The 24,215-nt window shown below is 43.8% G+C and overlaps 1 protein-coding gene across 1 annotated transcript; it reads left to right on the top strand.

Moving 5' to 3' along the window:
* Positions 1 to 22,519: 22,519 nt before the first annotated feature.
* LOC308081861 (mitochondrial-processing peptidase subunit beta-like) lies at positions 22,520 to 23,971 on the top strand (the record flags this gene model as incomplete). Its single annotated transcript, XM_080423480.1, has 1 exon — positions 22,520 to 23,971. The coding sequence occupies one exon, from the start codon at positions 22,520 to 22,522 to the stop codon at positions 23,969 to 23,971; it is 1,452 nt and encodes a 483-aa protein (XP_080279606.1).
* Positions 23,972 to 24,215: the final 244 nt, after the last annotated feature.

Here is a 24,215-nt window from a genome sequence, read left to right as displayed (position 1 = left end):
ACACAGCTGATCCGAGCCTACATTTGGTCCCAGGCTTGATAAATGTCACGGCTGGAACCTAGCGTCATTTAAATAACACGCCCTTAAATATTCTCAAAACGCCCCGATTTTACGACATGAAGAAGGACCAGAATACGACCAAAGACATCAAAAGCCAATGAGAAAGAGTTTCCCCCGCCTGCCTCGCCACACACGCACCCCTCTCTCGCACACGCGCGCGCACACACACACACACACACACACACACACACACACACACACACACACACACACACACACACACACACACACACACACACACACACACACACACACACACACACACACACACACACACACACACACACACACACACACACACACACACACACACACACACCCGTGTTTTTCATGTATTGTAATCCGTAGCGGTACAATCTTTGTCACGTAGGCTTGTAGCCTACATGAATGACATATTATGATACCAATCACATCGCCATGAATGGAATACGTTTGTATATTAATTTATTTAACCCATACCGAGCAGTGCACAAGCAGTCATGTAGGATATTCCCCGTGAGACTCGGACGGGCGGCAGTGGTTTCGGTCCGCCACGTTAATAAGAGATTGGAGCGTCGGGTTTATATCCTTAACCCAGCCAGGTTGTAGACTTCAAAACTCTCTATGACATAACTCCATAACATAGGACAAGCTACTGTAAGTTTGTACACCTCACTGTCCATGAAAAGATCGTCGGCAGTCCCGACCGCGGGACTCCCGAGTCCCGACGCAAAAGCGCTCGTATATTTTGAAAATAGCAGATCTACAAGCTCACAACGCGTCGCGATGCGACCCGTTTTTGAGCTTGCAGATCTGCTATTTTAAAATAGCCAATGCAACTGAATGACTGTTAAAGCAGTTTGTTTAAATTACTTTATCAAATGTTATATTTTCACAGGGATTATTTATTAGTGTGTATATATACATTTATGAGTGGATTATGTGTCCAGATGCCTGTCAGACAGTCAGACAATGCTGCTCCGCAGGTCTAGAATGGAATAAACGGGCGCAGCCAACGTCAACAACTGGTCTCGACCAGACGTGAGATCTCAGCGTATGGTAGGATGAAGCCCACGTCAGGATATATTGATAAATGCCGAAAGGTGCGGTGATCTCGCCCTACGCCCATTATTTGGGCTGCACCGCGTTGATAAATGAGGGCCAGTATCTCTATAGTCATGTGATCAACACGGCTCTGTCCAATTTCCCATATTCCATCCTGATTGGCTAAGGTTGGCTTCCAAAGTTTGCAGGATTGCCCCGTTTTCAACAAAATGCCTCAAATCATGAACGCAGCTTGCGATTTCCGTGAGATTTCACACGTACGTTCCCACTAGGCCGAGGAAGAAATGCCACTTGAACATTTTCAAATCAGCCTCATGGTGGCGCTATAAAAGGCCAATTTGTGTTTTTAACTATAACTGCACCGATCTGCGTGAAACTTTGCACGCACACTCCCTAGAGGCCAAAGAAAAACGACTGCCCTAAATTTTTCACATTTGCCTTTCATAGTGCCACCAGGAGGCCGACTTATGTAAAACACATTTTTTGATATTAAGCCTTCAGAATGTATCCAAATTTCACGCAAATCGGTACACATGAACTCTATAGTCATGTGATCAAGATGGATCTGTTTATTTTTTCATATTCCATCCTGATTGGCTAAACATCTAAAGTTTGCAGGAGTGGCCCGTTTTGAACAAAATGCCACAAATCATGAATGCAGCGTCCGATTGCGTTGACACTTTGCACGCACATTCGCACTACGTTGAAGAACAAATTCCACCCTTTTAACATTGCCCTATTATAGCGCCACCATGAGGCCGAGTTTGCAACACTTTTCTTTTTTATATTACTCCTACAAATTCAAACATCATGCAAATCGGTACCTATTGTCTCTATAGTCAAATGATCAAGATGGTTCCATCCGATTTTTGGTATTCCATCCTGATTGGCGAGTTCCAAGCATTGCTGCCCCACAATAACCTACCTGACCTGGCGGAGACCTGTGCTCCGAGGAGCACTTTTTCTAGTTTTCCCTTTTTTCTTAATAAAAAAAAATATTATATATATATATATATATATATATAGAGTTGGTAATCATTTCCCCCTCTTTTTATTCCAATTGAGTTGTTAAGCCAATTCTCAAATTCCTCACATATTTCTGTGTAGTCTTGTCAATACTGACCCCTATTGGTTCACCTGCCAGCAAGGAGCCTCACCAGGAGGATGCAACGTGTGGCAGGAGCCCCTACTCCTCATAGTTCAACCCCCCCACTGCCAGGAGCCCTGCCAGCTCATAGACGTTGCTGCCTGATGTACAGTAGCAACAGGGACTGCCCTCGCCCCGCCCGGCTTCCTTTCCGTGAACGGCCAATTGTGCTTACATTGATGCCCGGGTAAGCCGGAATCATTGTGGAGGATTAAAAAAAAATGAAATAAGAAAAACATAAGAATAAAGAAATCATTTTTTTGGGGTTGGAACTGAAAAACGGGAGGGATTGTACCAAATCAGTTTTTGCCTGTTTTGAGACCAATTTACAGAAAACCCCAGATTTGCTGTGAAAGCCTGAGTGTTCAAACTGGGGTATTTTTGGGGATAGAAGAGAGGTAGGGGAGACCAAAAACACACAAAAAAGAAGAAAACGTTCAAATTCATGGTGTAGTCCCTTTAATGCTAGTCTTAGTGCTCACCAGCCACAGGATATTGTTATCACTCAAAGTAACCTCAAAACTGTTTTCAAATAATTGGTTAAAAGCATACAAAAGAAGTCACTCTTCTGTTTCCTATTTCTTCAATTTGATGGAGATAGTATTTGTTTGAGGATGGTTATAACAAAAACATCTTTCTGAGAGGATTACATGAGAGCAGCATGGGTCATGTTCTTACATCTATCAACTATAAATTACGCAAAGCTGTGTGTCAGTGTGTGTGTGTGTGTGTGTGTGTGTGTCCTTCGTGTATCTAGAGAACCTTCCGATCAATTTCACTTCAAACTCAGCATGCATATCAATGAGGACCCGATGGAGTGCAGTGTCCGGTGTGAAGTCAGTCGGATCGGCAGTTGTCCAGAACCGCCAATCCACTCTGACAATGGGTAGAACGCGTAATGCATAACCAGAGGGGCATGCGTTCCCAACAGGCATCGTTCCCAGCAGCCTAGACAGGACGAGTCTGGACAACGCTGCGAATTTGGGCTTACTTGCCTGGAAAGGTCAACGTCACTGCCCAAATTGACAGTGCAGGCACTCCACAGAGTAGCATAACAAGCAGGTGGAAGAAAGCGGTTTACGTGTGAGAGAACGGAAATGTGAGAGAGAACTGCAGGGCCACAATGATTTGGCGGACTCTCCGAATATTCAGATGCATTTCTGAGGCTTCAGAGGCACTATGATGCTCAGCCCATCTTCAAAGAGACATCCTGCACTGTACAAAACAAACTGTTTGACTGAACAGTATGTATAAACTGTACCGGGAGGAGATGGCCATGCAAGTGAACGAGACGAGACATCTTTTGTTGCCATTCAGTCAGATGAGACAACCAATGTTTCTTGTAAATTAAAAATGGTGGCTGTGCTGCATGCAATACAGTACATGTTGCCTGACAATACAATGAGAGAGAGGTATGGTAGCATCAAGGGTGTTCTGCTGCAACCACTAGAGCTGGGAGACAAGCTGAGACTTGGAACGTTCGTGGGGTACAGATGCTAATGAAAGAGACATACCCACATGATGCATGCCCACTGCTATGTCTATGTGTCTATGCTCACTGCTACGCCCACCAGCTGAACCTGACCTTGAAGCAACTTTGTTCAGCACGGATGAGCATTTTGAAGGTGTTTTTTGACACTTTTTTTCTCTCCGGCATTCCAAAATGTGTCACAGCTGTTGCAGAGGCAACGCAGAGACACATTCCAAGGCCAACCGCTGTGCGGTAGAACTTTAAAAGTAGAACTGTAAAGAAGTTTGGGTGAAGTGTGCCGTGCTGCTCCAGTGTATGGAGGAGATACACACACAAAACAAGGTGGGATGAGGCCATCATAAGTGAGACATAGCCTTATTGCAGCTGCTGAAATTATTTTCCTTGTTTATGCCGCAGGTGGATGTTTTATGCAACACTGCAAAAATGGAGCGTTGATGCACCTGGGATTAGTTGTGCACTCACCCGTTTTAAGAAGAATTGCCAACATATGTAGCTGCAAACACATGAATTGGTCAACAGCAGCATTGATGAAGGAGGCATGTGCCACAGCCTAAATGTCTAACTGAACCTTGTGCTGTTTAGTGTTTACATTTCTGTCCAATAATGTATCCAGTCAATCATCTCTCGGTGGAAAATAGGTTTTCACAGTTGACCATCTATCAGATGGTCAACTCGCACTCCCACAATTTGTCCTGTCATTCCTTTTCCACCTTGAAGAGCACTTTCACAGGCAAAAACATGGGCTGAGCTTGGTTGTTGCCTAAATGTTATATCCCCTCTCTGTCTCTCTCTCTCTTTCTCTAACGTCAGCTAGAAGCAAGACACTGTTAACAGTGGGTCCATGCATGGCTCCACAAAACTTTAATAATGTTATTTAAAGTGTAAAAAAAAAGAATTATATTCTAGTTTTTTTAGTTTTTGTTAATTATAAAAAACCTTGCCATCAAGTACTGGTTGATTAGCCTGAGGCTACGAGCTCAATCCATGGTCTTGAAGGGCGGACCCAAACACAGCCGCCCAGATTTGTGCGTGGCTTCCTATTGCTTCACCAATCTATGTCCCCGCCTCCCCTCCCCTCCCCCCCTCGGCCTGTGCACGGAGCACGCTGACGTCACCAAATTTAGAGCGACGCCCCTCTGCACTCTGATTGGTTAGGAGATAACAAGGTCCAAGACCATCGTTCCTGCATGGCTCCCCCAGGCTTTTTTTCTTTTGTAACAAAAAAAAAAGCCTGGGTTTCCGAGGCTACTGGTTGATAAACACACTGTTTTTAAGAAGATACATTGGTTTCTGGGTAAGAAGCGACACGTGTCCTGGAGTGACCCAACCAACACACACACGCACGCGCGCACATCTCACACAGATAGTGTTATATTTAACACCATCTCTGACCCATTAGACAGGACACAACAGTGAGTGACAGGAAAAATAGGAGCAAGAATGAAAGGATGCTACAAATATCTTTGACCTGGCTTGGCTCAATCCAGTAGTGACAGAACAGGACACAGTGCAATATCCTTTGCTTTCTGAGTTACCAGAAAGCCTTGGATCAAAGCCGTATTTCTGAATGGATGAGTCCTCATTAGGATGCAGACACACCGGGTGCGGATTTGAAAGGAAACTACGTACATAAATATTCAGTCAACTGCTCCTTCTGTTCCTGGCAAAGAAAACTACTATAACAAATTAGGTGGGGAAAGAAACCTAAATGGAATCCCAGAGCTCTGGTGTACCACAGTTGAGGTCTCTGCCATTGAGTCTCATGTGCCTACAGTTTCAAAGCATACAATCCCGAAAAGACACGCTCTACAATATTCTGCTCTCATTCATATATTTATTACAGCATGGTAAGAGCTGCTGTCCAACACCGTTTTCCCATCAAACACCCAGCTTCACACTTATTTAGTAAGAGCTGCCCTCTCAGAACTATGCATGTAGCAGCCTACTAATGCTCTTGGCAGGTTGTACTATGTTACATGCCTTGCCCAAAGACAAGATTTCTAGTTCATCTCCCCCTCCTGGATTTTAACCCTAACCCCAAGGTTTGCATCGGCAACCATTCAGTCACAAGCTCTCATCTCTAACCAATTTTTGCAGCCTTTCCTGAAGTCTTACAATATAAAAGAGAGGGGAAAGGCAGAGGTGTGGACTGGAGTTGTGTAACTTGGACTCGAAGAGTCACATTTTTGGTTAATTCAGACTTGACTTGCATAAACAAAAATGACTTGAGACTCGACTGAATGAATGACAAAATATGAATACTACTGTAATATCATATCACTCAATCCTAACGTCAGCTGTACGCAACGCAAGCGGCAACATTGATAATCACGTCATCTAGATTGATTCCAAAAATAATACTTCATGGTTATAATGTTGTTGGGAAACAAACTTCTGTCTGCAAAACATGTGCAGCAACAATGTCAGACACAATTTCAACCATGCAGCAGCAGCACTTTGTCCGACATCTGAAATCTTAATCTCATTCTCAATTGAACGTTGTTATTCTATTTCAGAACACCCTACCCAACAGTAGTATGTTATATTTCATTTTTGATGTCTGGGCAATAACGTTAGCCTGCCCCCTACATTTGAACAGTGCATTGGGCACTGAGCAAATATTTTTTTTGTCTGGCACTGGCACACAAAATGGCAGAAAATCTAGTTACAGTAGGTGGAAATGGGCATGGCTTGCATGGGGAGATGCATCATGATCCAAGGACTCCAGGGGGAAATGAAATGTGATTGTACGCCCTAAGTTCAAGAGTAAAAGGCCAAAATGTAAAGCAGGTTGGCATAGCGTCACCATGAGGGCAGTTCGAAAGAATTGGGGAGATGCCGATCAGTTCAGCAGTTTAAAAGGTTAGCTTAGGACTCATGCACTCACTCACCCCTACACAGACGGGGGTGAAAACTGAAAACCTAATCTCTGCATAATCTCTCTATCAGAGATACAGTAGGTCAAAATGCTTGCAAACTATTGTAGCCCTCATTTCTGTTATTTGTACATAATTTGAATCCAGTGACCATTGCCTGTGTTATAGCCTTAGTCTTAATTGTGCCAGTACAGTTTGTTCTTTTTTGTTAAACACACTGTTGTAGAAATTAAATGTAGGACTAGTGGCTTTCCTTGACCTGTCTTGAACTTGAGACATCACTTTGGATTTATACTTGAACATCAAGACTTTAAACATGGCACTTATTTAAGACTTTCCAAGTCTGTAAAATGGTGACAGCTTTATTTTGTACTGAGCTGTCCTGACATTCAATTACTACCATAGGACACAATATAAGAAATTACTATAGCCTCACATTTGAAATGTTATGGTGATTTATTTAACTACAAAGTGGGTACTGGTGTATGAGCAGTGAGCACCATTAAATGTTGCTGGCACACTGGACTTGAATTGAATAAGAATCTTAATTGGAAAAATAAGAATTTAAAGATCTAATTAAGCATAGCTGTATTCCTACTAATACAAAACTGATGGATGCATTGGTCAAAGGATTAAGATCTATACATGATTTGCAGGCTGGCTACTAAAGTAGGCTAATCACACTCTTAAGGGACATTCACATTCCCTGTCAGTTATTATTAATGTTAAATGCAAATGATATAATTCCCTTACTACCACAGTTATAGCAGACAGTGCATATACACGGGTGAGAGAGAGAATCTATGGGGATCTTCTGATAAGAAGAGCAGCTGTCAGTCTTCCAAAAACAATAAGCATTGAAAACAAACATGTTGGACTAGTGGCTCTCAACCAGTGGTCCGGGGACCACCAGTGGTCCTTGGGGGGGGGGGGGGGGGTACCAGGGGGTCCCCAGCTAAATTAGTTAATATAGTGTCACAATTTTGTCTAACCACTTAGCTTTGGCTATTCAAAAATAGCAGATATACAAGCTCATAGCGCGGCACCGAGTGCCTTGCTATGAGCTTGTAGATCTGCTATTTTTCCATACAAAATTCTTTAAATTCTTTAAATTCTTTAAATTCTCAAAACTGTGTGCATATCTTTGAATATATATATATATAATTTTTATTTTATTTTTTTTAAAGCATTTTTAATTCAAATCTTTGCTTTTGGGGGTCCCTGGCACAAAACATTTTCAGATGGGAGTCCGCGACCAAATGTCCAAATGTATATCAATTTAGGGGTCCTTGGCATGAAAAAGGTTGAAACCCACTGTGTTAGAGACACCTGAATGCATTCACTCATTTGGAACACGTGTGCAACAACGCGGAACTATAAAAGCCAAGTCAGAATCGGTGTACTTTAAAAAAGTAATGGTCTTTTCTTACCTTCCCAGACAGTGACTGATGGTGAAGAGTAATGATGACAGATACGCGACTGTTGCTTCTTGATATTGCGAGACAGACGTGACTGAAACACAGGTAGTCGAATATCTCTAATTTACAACCGTTTGTACGTCATGAATTAGAGATGGAACATAAAACCGAAGGTGTGCGTTAATGGCCCTACGGAGAAGGAATTGTACCAGGGATGCAGACTCACACTCTCCCAGCACAAAGGATCCCGGTGTCTGGTCGTATCGTATCAAAGAAGCACATCTGATGAGAAACTCTTTTCCTCCTTCTCTTTTTTTTCCGGTCACTCACTGTCACGTGACCGTTCTGTCCCCCACGGTCCAATGCGTTCCCCGTTAGTTGTTCGACAGTCAGTCGCACACTATAAAATTGGAATTGGATGCGGCGACGTGTATGACAAATCGAACGCGACCTACCCTAGTAGTACTACAATATACAGCATACTGTATCGTTTACAGCCTACTGTGAACGCTTAGCCAGCTAATTAAAAAACGCAATTGTGTGGAAAGTGAACAAAAATAGGCCACCTGCTTATTTTTTTTACAAAACCAATATAGCGCAGTGGTTTGATGTCGCTTCGGTATTTCTCTGTCTGAATGTGTGTGTCTAGCTCTCTCACAGTAACGTTAGTACAGACACAGACACACCCTCTCTCTCTCTCCCTCCCACTCCCACACACACACACATTACAATGATGCTATCACACGTGCACGATTATTACACATGCACAGTTTATGACATTTGCTACACTGGCTACCCCACACAATATTGGTGGCGCGCGCGCACACGCGCACACACACACACACACACACACACACACACACACACACACACACACACACACACACACACACACACACACACACACGCGCACACACACACGCAGGCAGGCACGCACACACGCACGCAGGGTTGCAGGCACATGCACGCACATGCACACACACACACACACACACACACACACACACACACACACACACACACACACACACACACACACACACACTTTGAAAAAAAATCATGCAGTACTCAGGGGTTTCTCAAGAGTGCAACTGCAAACCTAACGTTGTTATCCAGCCAGGAGATTTCTTGGAAGCAGTGTTCATTGATTTAGAAAAGAGCCTCTGCTGCTTCAACCTATACAGACCAAATACCTCATTCATTCAGCCCTGCCCTACTGTGCCCAGGGGAATACTATGTGGCACTGACTGGTCTGAACCAATACCCCTTTCACTTAGCTGGTGGAGTATAAGTCCCTTTCGGAACCCTGTAGCCTATACCTTTTTTGTATTTGGGATACCGCCATATACCAAAAAAAAGGTATATAGTGGAGCAAAAATAAGTGTCATCACAGGCCCCCAGAGTTGTATAGTCACTGTGAGTGTCTCCCACTCAATCTGTCAGGTATCATATTGATGTAATGGGCCTGTCTTCCACACACCATGCTCTTCCATTACTATCCATCGTTGGTTTTATGTTCCATCTCTAATCCGTTTCTGGAGTTTTAGTTTCCTTCATGCACCAAAGCGTTGGATCTGCTTTGCTAGAATAGCTATTGTGCAAGGTCTTACAACCTTGTCCTCAAACGGTGCGCCCCTCCCTAAAGGGTACGTGGGGGGGGGGATATAAATATGTTTGCATTATTTTTGTTTTCAATTCAAAAAGGGCAATGTATGGATTTGTTTACCCTTATCCACTTTCACTTATATTTCTTGCATCATGTGATCGTTCTATTGGGACAGGAACATTCCTGGGTACTGTGGCATCTATTTAATAATATCTCACTTTTGATTGTTTATCATCTTGGTGATAAACACAAGCTCATTTTAATCTTGTGCATGTAGGTTAACATCATCCGTCAGTCTTGGGAGACATGAGGAGTTGTGCTCTGGAGGGCCGATCTGGTGCCGTTTCGGATGTGGCTGAGCAGACCAATGCGGACGCATTCCCTCCTGCACTGAACACAGGTGAAGACTGACGCTGGTCTGTCTGGCTTTGGGCCTTGTTCTTTTTCCTCTGTCTCTTCGCCTCAGACTGCTGTCTGCTGGGCAAGTGTGTCTTCAAACTTCAAGAGGCATTTCTGTATGCTGTACGCTTCGTCCTAATGCGGCGGCTTCCCAATTGTTCAGGTTAACACTCAGGTTTAATTTCAAGGATCCCTATAACTCTGAGAGCTTACAAATGGAACTAAATGGACGCTTACGGTGCATTTGGAACTATTTGGACTCTCTCAGAGTTACAGACCTGTAAGGGTCCATAGGAACCCTGAGGGTGAGGGTCCAGGGACCGGAGGTTTTTCCTGAACAAATTCTGAGTAGAGGGGACCCCACTACGTGGCCGAACCGAGCATGGTGTACTGGGAACGGTGTTGTTTGGCACTTTGTCGTGCCAGGTGATGTTTAGGATGCGTCAGTGATTTGGTAGTAATCTAATAAATGCATAAAATATTAAACGGAAAAGGCAGTGTAATGCATTGTGCTGAAAACATCATTTGATGTTTATGTCAATGTGTGTATGGAAAGAGAAATCAATTGCAGCATCCTGGGGCTTGCATTGGACAGGAGAAGGACTTCCATGCCTCAGGGCGCACATACAGTACATATGTTTATCGTTCTGTTATTGTTATTTAGTTGATTGTATGGGGCATATGTTAACGTGTTATGCCGTTTTATATGGTATCAGTTATTCATACATTTATTTGATATGATAGTGTGTAATTGTTTATTCAGCATTTATTTTATGTTTGTGTTGAGGGAGAAATCCCCCTTTCTATGGCAGAGTTGGTTGGTGTGTGCTTGAGAGACACAAGTGAAAGAGAGGTCCAAAGACACATGGAAGAAATTGCTGCAGAGAAATGCCGCCTCCCAGCCTTTAGCCAAATTATGTCAGATCTCTATGAAAGAGAGCATGAGTGAATGAATGAGTGAATGAATGAGTGAATGAGTGAGTGAGAGAGTGAGTGAGTGAGTGAGAGTGTGTGAGTGTGTGTGTGTGTGTGTGTGTGTGTGTGTGTGTGTGTGTGCGTGTGCGTGTGCGTGTGCGTGTGTGTGTGTGTGTGTGTGTGCGTGTGCGTGTAGGTGGGCCCAGTCCGCATCAACACAGTCTGTTGCTAGGGTGCTGTTTATCCTCATAATCCTCTTAGCCCAACCCAAGCACCTACTGTCAAATGCGTTCTGCAAGTTAATATAATTGAGAGGATCTGTTGGGAAAAGGGCAGTAAAATAATATGTTCTCGATTATTCGATTAACCTAAATGAGAGATAAAGATTAAGTCAGTTAGAGGTTCTACATTTTGGTTTCGCTTTATATTTTAATATTAATTGCACAGCCCTAATACTGTAGGTCCATTTTCACACTCTTAAAAGTGAGGACTTTTCAGTGTGGGCAGTGAAATCCTTGTCTTTGACAGTGTGATTGCCAGACTGACTGTGTGTGTGTTTGTGTGTGTGTGTGTGTGTGTCTGTGTTTGTGTGAGTGTGTGTGTGTGTGTGTGTGTGTGTGTGTGTGGGTGTGTGTGTGTGTGTGTGTGTGTGTGTGTGTGTGTGTGTGTGCGTGTGCGTGTGCGCTTGTGCGTGTGCGTGTGTGCATGCGCGTGCGTTTGTGCGTGCGTGCGTGTGTGCGTGCGTGCGTGCGTGCGTGCGTGTGGGTGCGTGTGGGTGCGTGTGGGTGCGTGCGTGCGTGCGTGGGTGCGTGCGTGCGTGCGTGTGTGTGCGCGCGTGTACGTGTGTGTGCGTGTGTGTGGACTTATTAAAGGTCATGACCAGTCTAGGTGTGGCCGATAATCCGTCACGACTCACAGCGCTGTCCTTGGCTTTGTCGTCCTCCTAGCTCCCTGTTTACTTCGCTCTCTTCCTTGTCTTCAAATTCTATACCCTCTCCCTCGTTCTCTATGCCGCTCTCCATCCCCCATCTCTCCCATCCCTGTTTCCCTAATCTCTCCTTATTTTTGGCGCAGCACCCTTGTCTCTCCGATCTGTCATCGCCCATTCACCAAGTCTATCTTTCTATTTCTCTTTTTAGTTTTTCTCATCTGCCTATTCTTCCACCGCTCTGACTTTCATTGCTCTGTCTGTCTGTCTGTCTGTCTGTCTGTCTGTCTGTCTGTCTGTCTGTCTGTCTGTCTGTCTGTCTGTCTGTCTGTCTGTCTGTCTGTCTGTCTGTCTGTCTGTCTCTCTCTCTCTCTCTCTCTCTCTCTCTCTCTCTCTCTCTCTCTCCTTGCTCTGTCTCCATTTTATTGTCCTCTGGCAGCTATAGCCAGCTCCCATAGAGTCATGAATTTTTTGTTTGAGGCACACCACTGATCATCACTTATGTGAAAATCAATGGACATCCATCTATGTTTAGAAATGGACGTTTCAGCAGTGCTGCCTCCGCTCAGCAACTTATACTTTCTGCTCACCCATAGTCTACCATGGCAATTTAGCAAGAGGTAAACAGCTTTCAATAGGCTATGTAGTTAATTAAGTTCCAGCTGAATAACGATTGATCTTCTTGACCAAGGCTATTTGTAATGAGTGATGAGAAGGCAAATCACTCAGCATGCTGTATATTCATCTGAGTGAATCACCTTTTGCCTCCTCCCGAGTCCCAAGCCACCTGTTTCATTAGGCTGCTGGGCTTTCATAAGACTGAAAAGAGCCGAAAAGCGAATTATGCAAAAATACCCCATCTCTGCTTCAATAATAACAGCATAAAGCTAAAGTAACATATAATATCAGAGTCCACCGAGAAGAGAATCTTTCACATAACCACACAACATATATTACAACTGACTTCCATTGGCCTCGGTGCTGTGTACTGTAACTATATTTTTTAAATGACTTCTTCATCCTTCTCCCCTGTCAACTGAGAGAGGTCAACTTTCTTTTCTTTTTTAAAACATGTTGGATATGGCACCATAATAGAACCCAGACTATTGTGAAAATCATTGCTGATGCTCGTAATACCTATAATTCCATAGAAGGCAGCAGAGTCATCTTTCCTCTTCACTCCCTTGTTATTACCCTGGTGGTTATTAGATTTCACTTGCCTGAGAAAATTTAATTTCAGACATCATAGCTTGACATTCAATGTACGGGTCGTAACTGAATCCCTGATGAATGTCATCCGTTCAGGAGTTGTTGCCTGAGGTGAAATGCACTCTATCAAAAGAATGGTCAGTAACACATTACTTAAAGGTCGGGTCTATAATGCATTTACAATCACATTTATAATGCATTATAATGCACTTATAATTTATAAGGCATTATAACCTTTTTACAGTCTATGATTATAACACTTGTTATGTTTATAATCATGTATGACAACTTATAACAACGTTTATAACGTATTATGAATGATGCATTATAAACTCAACGAAACAGCACATTATAACTACCGTACCGTTAGATAGTTATAAAGGGTCTTTGAAGTTCTTATGCATAATTATAAACATTTATAACGAGTGTTATGAAGCTTTATAAGTGCATTATTATTATGATGCATTATAAATATGATTATAATGCATTATAGATTTCAATAAGCTCTGTGAAGTCATATGCTGTATGGCTTCAGACACAATCCTGTGCAAATGGAACTATGGGAAGAATTAAGTCTATAGTTATGAGCTTTTAACTAATGGCTTCCTCAAATGCTCATTGGAACTACCTATGCTGTGATTTGTAAAAGCACAGAATCTGTGTTTGTGTGAGTGTGTGTGTGTGTGTGTGTGTGTGTGTGTGTGTGTGTGTGTGTGTGTGTGTGTGTGTGTGTGTGTGTGTGTGTGTGTGTGTGTGTGTGTGTGTGTGTGTGTGTGTGTGTGTGTGTGTGTGTGTCAGTATGCTTTTCCACGCATAACTCAAGCACTGTGTATCCGATTGACTTCAAGCTTGGCGTGTATATCGCTGAGGACCTGATGGTGCGTTGTCCCGAGTGGGAGCACGAATGTATGTATCTCTCTGTCCGTGTGGAGGACACACCAAATCTGTATCTTTGTGGGAGTGTAGGCACCGACTACCCTGATTGGCCAACCCGACCCATCGGCTTCACGGATTGGTCAAGATTTGCATCACGTTTGTACCACTGCGCCAATCGGGAACCCATTAGATTGCCTCTGGGAGCACTTGTTTTTGTATCTGAAAACGGGTATTGCATAAGCAGGTGGAGCATGCATGCATCCCCAACTTGCATCGTTCCTCCTGACTTACATCATTCCCAATTTGTGTGGAGTTAAGTAGTACTATAAATTCCAGGAATCTGTGTCTGTCTTTCTCTCAAGGTTGAAACACTTGCCCATAATAATGGGCAAGGGTTTCAACCTTGAGAGAACGGGAATCTCCATATTTTATATGGAGATCCCCGTACTCTCCCCAGTTTGTGTGTCAAATATGACTGATTTCATAGCCTGGCCTCCAAGTACTGTAGTACTGTAAGTACACTGACAATGAGTACTGCCCTTTTATAGCTAAATTATGTTTTGCATTTCCATTTAAGTCCATACTTTTCATCAAATCATCATTACCATTATAGAATCCTTGTTGTAGAAATAATCTTTTTCATGCCACTCTGGCAGGTAAGGACCATATCTTTAATGACAAAACATTCATTACATCACATTCAATTATAGACTGTAAAGAGTTGGTATTGGCCCGGAGGGCTGGCGCAGCGGTCTGTGCACCTAGGCTGCTATTGCAGACTGACAGCGTGTCGCGGGTTCGAATCCTGACAACCTTTTGTGCGTGTCACTCCCCATCTCTCTCTCCCCATTTCCTGTCAGTCTACTGTATACTATCAATAAAGGCAGAAAAAGCCCCAAAAAAAGAGTTCATTTTCTGTGTGATGATCATACTGTTTTGTTTTAAGTAGCACGTCATGTGGCATAGCACGTCTTGTGTTACAATGGGTGGACTGTGACGCATTTCAGGGCCAAGAAGCAAGGACACAGTGCCTGTGACGAGAAGGGGATCAAGGCTGCATGCCTAACACAGTAGATGGTTATACAGTAGTATTCATTATTCAGACCCTGGCTTCACAGCACAGAAATGTGCAGAGAATAGATGGGTTTCCTGTTTGTAAACATGAGAGGATGATGCGCGCGCAGTGGAGGGATGAGCCTGTAGATGGCGCTATTACCCGCAGCAGCTCTGGCCATTGTACATTCAAAAAAGAAATGGTCTTCACCGGGTTTAATGAAAGTAGATTAAATGATGCAGTTTGTAATATCTTCTTTACTCAATAAAAATGATTTGTCGGAAGTTGGATCTGTTTGTATATATTAGCAGCATTATGCCTATTATGCCTAAAATAGCAGCATTATGCCTATTTAAATCCGTTGAAATGTCCTGCGAGGCCACCGTTAATGGCGAACGATTTAACACTGGATGCTTGTTGCTTTCCAGAACCTGGCAACTCGTGTTGCCAGATTCTGGAAACAAGCAACCAGTGTTAACCCTCGTTCGCCATTAACGGTGGCCTCGCAGGACATTTCAACGCACGTTTGACTATCATGAGACTCCACAAAGACGAGCAGAAGAGAGAAAAACAACTTTGCCTCGGTTACAATAGACGAATCTCCCTGACCCACGCGCTCCCATTCTGACAACGGAGGGGGTTTAAAAAATGACGACACGGGAATCTATGGAAAAAAAGAACGCCACTTTTCACGTCGGTCGGTAAGTAACGAGACATCAAAGGCAACACTTAATTTGTCCGGTATTCTCCTTTAAGGCCTTGGTTCTCAAAGTGCGGTCCGGGGACCCTCAGGGGTCCTTGGAGGGGTACCAGGGGGTCCCCAGCAAAATCAGTTAATATAGTGTCACAGTCATTTGAACCACTTTAACCATATTTTATAGTTTGGCTATTCAAAAATAACAGATCAAGCTCAGCACTGAGTGCCGCGCTATGAACTTGTAGATCTGCTATTTTTTTTAAATCGTGAACATTTCTGCAAATCTTTGAATATATATATTTTTAAAGCAAACATTTGTAACTCAAATCTTTGCTTCTGGCGGTCCCTGGAACAAAATATTTTGAGATAGGGGTCCGCGGCCAAATTCATATAATTTTGGAGGTCCTTGACATGAAAAAGTTTGAGAACCACTGCCTTAAGGAACTGCTCGAACCACAAACCTCCACTCGCAACCTCCGCTCTGAAAACACTAACTGCCTCCAAGTGCCCCCCACCAAGCTCCGCACCATGGGCGACCGAGCCTTCTGCTCAGCTGCCCCTCGACTGTGGAACTCACTCCCAGACCAGCTAAGAGCTCCACAGTCTGTCGATGCTTTCAAGAGAGGACTAAAGACTTTCCTTTTTAATAAAGCATTCGGTTTTAACCCCTAGGTTTTCTTTGCCCCCCTTGCTTTTTTTTATTGTTTAAACCCTCCTTTTTTAGATCGTTTTATGCAAATGTTTTTATTCTGTACTGGAGCACTTTGAGATTTGTTTCAAATGTAAAGTGCAATGTAAATAAAATGTATTATTATTGTTACGTTTTTTCCATGATTGAGATATACAGAAGCATAAGGATTTTTTTGTGTATGCTTTGTCATCTCATTTGGAAAGTATCTTTAAAAAAGCCATTAGTGTTTATGTCCAAATTAATTTAGGGCATTCTCTCTAAAATACTACAGTATAGCTATCCATTTTGAAAAAAGGTAAATAAATGATCAAAATTGGGATGACGTCCAGCGGACAGTGCCATTCACAAGAGCTATTGAAGAGAACCCCTGCCCCTCTATTCATCTAATGTAGGTGAACAACTGTGTAGAAAAATGTTGAAGGGCAGGCTGGTAAGTGGGAGCGAGGATTGGATCATCAAGAGGACATTCTTTTAATATATATACAGTATATCTAAAAAATCACACACACGCACGCACACACGCGCGCACGCACGCACGCACGCACGCACGCAGCACGCACGCACGCACGCACGCACGCACGCACGCACGCACGCACGCACGCACGCACGCACGCACGCACGCACACACGCACTCACGCACGCGCACGCACACGCACATGCGCACGCGCACACACACACACACAGATTCCATGCATTTAGAGATAGAAGATAATTCACCCCAAGAATTAAAATTATGTAATTATCTACCCACCGCCTCATGCCAGTTGTCATGCCAACTGTGTTTTTAGGAGCACCGAAAGGAACTCTGTTCACTGTACTGTCTTTGTAGCTCTCTTACCTCATGTTCATTTGTGGGCTGCATGCCAAACAGTGAAGATTGATTTATTTTTCACTATGCAGAAAGTTGCACTGTGATTGCACTGTGATTTTTGATGAAGCGGACATACCCATTTGATTTAAAATATACAATAGAGCTATAATTTCAGTTTACAGCAAGCATGCGGTATTGAGAATTGCAGGTGATGTTCCCTTGAATAGACGGGTGACAAAAGAGGCAGAGAAAGTGTGTGGGAGGGATGTCAATCCCGTCTTTGAAATAATTTCTCATAGCAAATCATCATCACGCTTTTTAATTATTATTATTATTTCCAGAAGACAAATCTATCTACAGTACGATTTTAAAGTAGGAATTTAAAAGAAAAGAAAATTTCCCTTGTATAAGGTAAGAAGTTCAGCCATCTAGGAGAGACTCGAATTAGGGCAGCTGCTCCTTTACGTGGAGAGGAGCCGGTGGTCCGGGCATCTAGCACGTATAGGGAGGACCTCGGGGCACTTCCCGCTGGGGGGAGGCCACGGTGCAGACCAAAGGACCAGATGGGGGGGATTATATCTCACGCTGGCTTTGGAATTCTCTGGCGAAACGTGGACATGCTGTCTTGTGATTCAGAGTGATTCAGACTAAAGAAAACACACAGAGAAAGTGTACACATCCAGCTAATGCAGACTGACAAACAGCCCAAAACAACTGAAGCTTGAAGCAGTTAACCAAATCAGCTGATTCATTCATCACAGTTAAAGCGCTATATCACCCCTAGATTTTAGGTTGGAATGAGTGCAGCGACTCAACAGCCGGTTCAAGGCCATGCACGGCTTTTTAAGTAGGCCTAACTAAAATGTATTTTGAACTTCATGAACTTCACTTTAGACTATTAGTCTTCTTTGTCATTTAAATTGAGCGATTTCCACAAGTACTGTACAGCACGGCAAGCCTTCCATTTACAAGATGATTTCAGGAGATTATTACCTGTAGTTTCTTTTCCAACACAGCTCTACTTCATTCTTTTCACTGCTGGAGAGCCATTCTAATCCACCAAAGGGAGGAGGAAATGGGGGCATATGGCTGGGTGATCCGTGTGTGCCAGTCATAGCTGTGAACTCCACTGGGCGCAGCATCGATCCAACCCAGTTTAATCTGGGTGGTGTAATCAGCCGGCGTAATGACTGCAGAGCTCCTACGGGCAGAGTGGCCACGGCTCTCTCGCCCATGATTGATTAAAAACCCCAAATATAACGTTCTGGCTTCATGTGTATCTCGGACGTCATGTGAGTCAACATTACGTCTGTCGTTTCTATAATGTGGGCAAGGTCTCAGCCCGATTCAACCGCAATTGGCTCCCATTATCCTTAGACGGCTATTGCTCCTGGAAAAAAACAGTGTGGGCTTAATCTCATGACGTCTAACACAGGATGTTCCATGTGAAAACAGATGATGTCATCCATTCCCAAAAAGTCTCCCAAGTTGGTGCGTTGTGGCGGTGGACGACATAGCACCAGACACGATGCAGTCCTTCTAGACGAAATAAGAAATATTTTTAGTTTAAACGAGTATCTCACCCAAAAAATGACTTATTTTCTATCAATTACACACCCCATGAAGCCTTGAATTCATGGAGTTTTTTTTGTTTTTGTCGCATTCCTGAGCCAATAATTTGATGACCAGCGGAGTCTCTGTGTGTAGGAGACTACTGAGTCTCCTATTGACCGATGACCCGTCATCAAATTATTGGCTTAGGAATAAGACAAAAACAGAACAATCTCCATGAATTCAAGGCTTCATAGGGTGTGTATTTGATAGAAAATAAGTATCTTTTTGGGTGAACAACTCCTTTAATATTTCAAAAAGTATAAAAGATTACAAATAAACAATAATAATCAAAAGGATATCATTTTGAAGTCTGAATAAAGATATGTCAGAGCTAGACCGTTGCCAAGGTTTCGAGGAGAATAAATGAATTAAAATGACTTTGTTGGGCCCTTGGCTACACTATGGCTTGTCTGATTGACTGTTTTGCCGAAGGTCTGCGAGCCTTTTGTGTTGTTTCTTTGCTTTCTACATCTATTTTCCTACGCTTTATATATGATTCAATTTGTATTGTTGCTCCTTTATTCCCTCTTCTCCAAATCTCTTTGCGGAACATAATCTACAAGCTCACAACGCATCACACTTGCTATGTTCACCGAATAGGGATGGTAGGGTTCATGAGGTTAAATGCAATGAGAGTAGAACATGAACTTTGACACCAAACTGGCTGAAATGTGTTTTCACAAATATAGCAAACATGACACATTGGTTTTTATCTTGACCCCGGCCGTCACTCATCCTTCCGAATGGTCCAGGCCAGCGATTCCGAACCTGTGGGCCTGGGGCCCACCGCTGAAAAATAGGAAATATTATATATTATATATATATAAATAGGAACTTCAAGTATAGTACGTTAGTTCCACTGAATCAAGCCGGAACAGCACTGCCACCCAAGTGTGGAATGCCCTGACCCCGTCCCTTACAAAAATGTCGTTCACTGGCTTCCTTTAAGACAGCCCTGAAAACTCACCTTTCAGGAGGCCAAAGGGGGAGGTAGTTACAGGTGACCCCCCCCCCTCCTTTTTGCCAGACCCAGGGGGTCAGGCCTACATGTGGCTTTGTCGGTCCCCTTTTGCTATCGTTTTCGTCCATATATGGACGAAAACGTTTTCTTACATGTCCCTCTTTTTGATTGGCCAAGCTTAGCGTGTCTTAGTTTAGAAACCATTCAGATTTCCGGCCATTCAGATTTCAACCACTAGGGGTCTGGCAGTACCAGGTCCCCTGGTTCCCTTGTTCTTTAACCCCCCCCCCCCCCTTTGTTTTCTACTCTGTAGTGTTTTATATTTGTGATGATATTGAATGTTTGGTGCTATTTTTGTTGAATTGAATACCTAGGACCTTTGCGGAAACAAGAACCGCAAGGACTTTGTTGGTGTTACCCTTTTAGACAAAGTGTTTGACTGTACTCGTGCTGTTTTACATTTCTGTCTAATTAAATATTCAATCAATCAATCAAACACAATCGAAACATAATTGATCATTAAAATATACAGTGCTTTGAAAATGCATGCAGCCCACCCATCTGGCCAGTCAACACATAGTGTTGACTCAGTGGCCAGATGGGTGGCCCCAAGTGGGCCCTGATCCATAAACGGTTGGGACCCACTGGTCCAGGCTATATCCAGCCAGGACGACTCTGCAGTAAAAGCCATGGCTTTGCACCAGACAATTAGCAGGGAGGAAGTGATATAGGCAGCATTGCTGCACAGCTGATGATTACTGGAGATAATTACTTCACTTACTGACACTGGTTGATTACAGCTTCCTTGTGAAGATCCAACTTTTCTGTAAATATATAAATAAGTACAGGACGTGTGTGTGTGTGTGTGTGTGTGTGTGTGTGTGTGTGTGTGTGTGTGTGTGTGTGTGTGCGTGCGTGCGTGCGTGCGTGCGTGCGTGCGTGCGTGCGTGCGTGCGTGCGTGCGTGCGTGCGTGCGTGCGTGCGTGCGTGCGTGCGTGCGTGCGTGTGTGCGTGCGTGCACGTGCGCATTTGTGTGTGTATTTCCCTTTAAAACACTTCTGGGGTCAATTATAACGGCTACTGAGCAAAGCATCTCATACTGATTAATGTAGTCCGCCGAGCCTCCCTAAAAAATGTGCATAAGTGATACTGAAATTATAATACCGCATCAGCACATTTTCACAGGCAAGTTCAATGCAATTATCCTGCTGCCTATTACACCAGAGATGAAATGAAGAATATGCTTTTTAATCATTCATATCTCATTTGGGTCCATAGAGTGAAATGCCACTTTACATTTTGGCTGTGTAATGCATGAGTGCTCCACTGTGCCTCTGTGTTGTTCAGCTCATTTATATGCTTTCCCACCATTACAGTATGCTGCCCCCCCCCCCCCCCAGTACGTAATGTTCAGATGTTTTGCAGTAGATATTGTGCAATTTTACATTCCTCTTTCCTTTTTCTTACATTTCCCTGCATTTTCTTTGCTTTGATTAGCTTGGATTTAGATTGAAATGTTATGCATTTACCTGCTGCTCACAGCAAATTCACAGGAAAATCAAAGCGTACCAATAAAAGCTTGCATTTCGACACGGACAATATTAGAAGCAACCTCTAACCTCCTGTATCTTTTAACCCATTAAGACCTGAGGCCGATTCTACAAATGTCTTCTAAATCCTAACAGTTTTCTGAAACACTTATGTTGCTATAATATCAGTGGTTCTTAAACTTTTTCAAGTCAAGGACCCCCAAAATTATATGTATTTGGCTACGGACCCCCATCTCAAAATATTGAGTTCCAGGGACCCCCAGAAGCAAACATTTGAGTTACAAATGTTCGCTTTAAAAAAATATATATATATTCAAAGATTTGCACAAATTTCCACGATTTTTCAAAGATAGCAGATATACAAGCTCATAGCGCGGCACTCGTGAGCTTGTATATCTGCTATTTTTGAATAGCCAAAGTATAACATAATGGTTAAAGTGGTTACACAGAGGCGTTCCCGGTTTGCATTGCACATTCAATGCTGCTGTTACAAAGTGAGGGCTTGTCCAAGGAAGTTGTCATGGTGACGGAAACATATGGTGGTCTCTGGGGAGAGCTAAGGGCCATGCATGGGGCTCGGTGATAACACCACAACACAGGTAGCGCGGTCACCTCAGGGCCCTGCCAGGTCCTATATGTGACATGGATGGTCAGAGCTCAGCTGTGATAACGTGTTCTTTGCTCATGTTCTTTTTTAGCGTGTTCTTTGCTCATGTTCCTTTTTTTCTTTTTTTGCCCAAGCTTGCGGTGGAGCCCGCAGGAAACACTGTGTGGAAACTGTGAATGTGTGTTTAGACCTGTCACAATCCTATATGAAAAATGGCCTAAGGGAGGGCCGGCCGGCCGGCCGGCGGACCTCTGACATCACGCTCATGTCACCATGATTCCTCAATGTGTCGTCATGCATGGCATCAGCAAACACAACAGTCAGCTCCATATACGGGCACAAAAGGGGGCATGCCCATGGGCATATACTGATGACATCAGGGATCTCCATATTAAGGGCTTAAAAGGGACAAGGACTGACAGATACAGAGATCTCCATATATGAGCATAATAGCATGCCCATGGGCATATACTGATGACATCAGTGCATGCCCATGGGCATATACTGATGACATCAGGGATCTCCATATAAAAGGCTTAAAACGGACAAGGACTGACAAACAACATGGCGGCCTCCTTACAGCGCCTCACGTCCGCAGGGAGATATCTCGTTAAGAAGAACGCTTTGAAAACAAACATCTTAACCAGGCCCATAGTTGGATCACACAGATTCCAGGCAACTCAAGCTCAAGCTGCCAATCACGTGGTCCTTAATGTCCCTGAAACCAAAGTGACAGCTTTGAAAAATGGACTACGCGTTGCTTCCGAAGACTCCGGTCTCTCTACATGCACAGTGGGTCTCTGGATAGATGCTGGCAGTCGTTATGAGAATGAATGGAATAATGGCACAGCCCACTTCTTAGAACACATGGCATTCAAGGGTACAAGAAAGCGTTCCCAACTTGATCTTGAGCTGGAGATTGAAAATATGGGAGCGCACTTGAATGCCTACACATCGAGGGAGCAGACTGTGTATTATGCCAAAGCCTTCTCAAAGGACCTGCCAGGAGCTGTGGAAATCCTGGCTGACATCATTCAGAACAGCAAGTTGGGTGCGGCAGAAATCGAACGAGAGCGAGGAGTCATCCTGCGGGAGATGCAGGAAGTAGAGACAAATCTACAGGAAGTGGTCTTTGACTATCTTCACGCAACTGCATACCAGTCGACAGCACTGGGCAGAACCATCCTCGGCCTTACAGAGAACATCAAGACCATCGACAGGGAAGATCTTGTAAAATACATTACCACTCACTACAAAGGGCCCAGAATAGTGCTAGCTGCTGCTGGAGGAGTCTCACACGATGAGCTAATTGATTTGGCCAAGTATCACTTTGGCAAGCTTCCAGCTTACAAGGGATACAAAGCCCCAGAACTTCCACCATGCAGATTCACAGGAAGTGAGATCCGTGTACGAGACGATAAAATGCCACTGGCTCATATCGCTATTGCAATGGAGGCAGTAGGCTGGTCGCACCCTGACACCATACCTCTCATGGTGGCCAACACTCTAATAGGGAACTGGGATCGTTCCTTTGGTGGAGGTGTAAATCTGTCCAGCAAGTTGGCACAGATGGCCTGTCAGGGGAACCTGTGCCACAGCTTCCAGTCCTTCAACACATGCTACACTGACACAGGCCTGTGGGGTCTCTACATGGTGTGTGAACCTGGCACCATCAACGACATGATGCACCTCACTCAGATGGAATGGATGTCACTATGTACGAGTGTGACGGAGAGCGAAGTGGCAAGGGCGAAGAATCTTCTAAAGATTAACATGCTTCTGCCTCTCGATGGATCCACACCGATCTGCGAGGACATTGGCAGGCAGATGCTGTGTTACAGCCGCAGAATCCCCCTACATGAGCTGGAGGCCAGAATCGATGCCATAGATGCCAAGACCATCAAAGAAGTGTGTACAAAATACATCTATGACAAGGAGCCTGCCATCGCAGCAGTAGGTCCAATTGAACAGCTCCCAGACTACAACCGGATCCGTAGTGGGATGTACTGGATATGAAATAGTCATCAAACTCAAAACCTCATCCTGTCCCACAGATGCTATCCCCACTCACCTCTTTAAGGAGGTCTGGGACACCATTGGGCCCAGGGTCCATAACATCATAAATAGCAGCCTGGCTTCAGGGGTTGTACCAGTTTATTTTAAAAAAGCAGTTGTGGCACCTTTGATTAAAAAACCTAACCTGGATACCTCTGTTCTAGCTAATTACAGACCTATCTCAAAGCTTCCATTCATTTCAAAG

This window comes from Gymnoscopelus braueri (genome assembly GCF_963280865.1).
Source record: "Gymnoscopelus braueri genome assembly, chromosome: 3".
Taxonomy (NCBI): domain Eukaryota; kingdom Metazoa; phylum Chordata; class Actinopteri; order Myctophiformes; family Myctophidae; genus Gymnoscopelus; species Gymnoscopelus braueri.
Note: the sequence above shows the minus strand (reverse complement) of the source record. Positions and strands in the feature narration are given on the sequence as shown.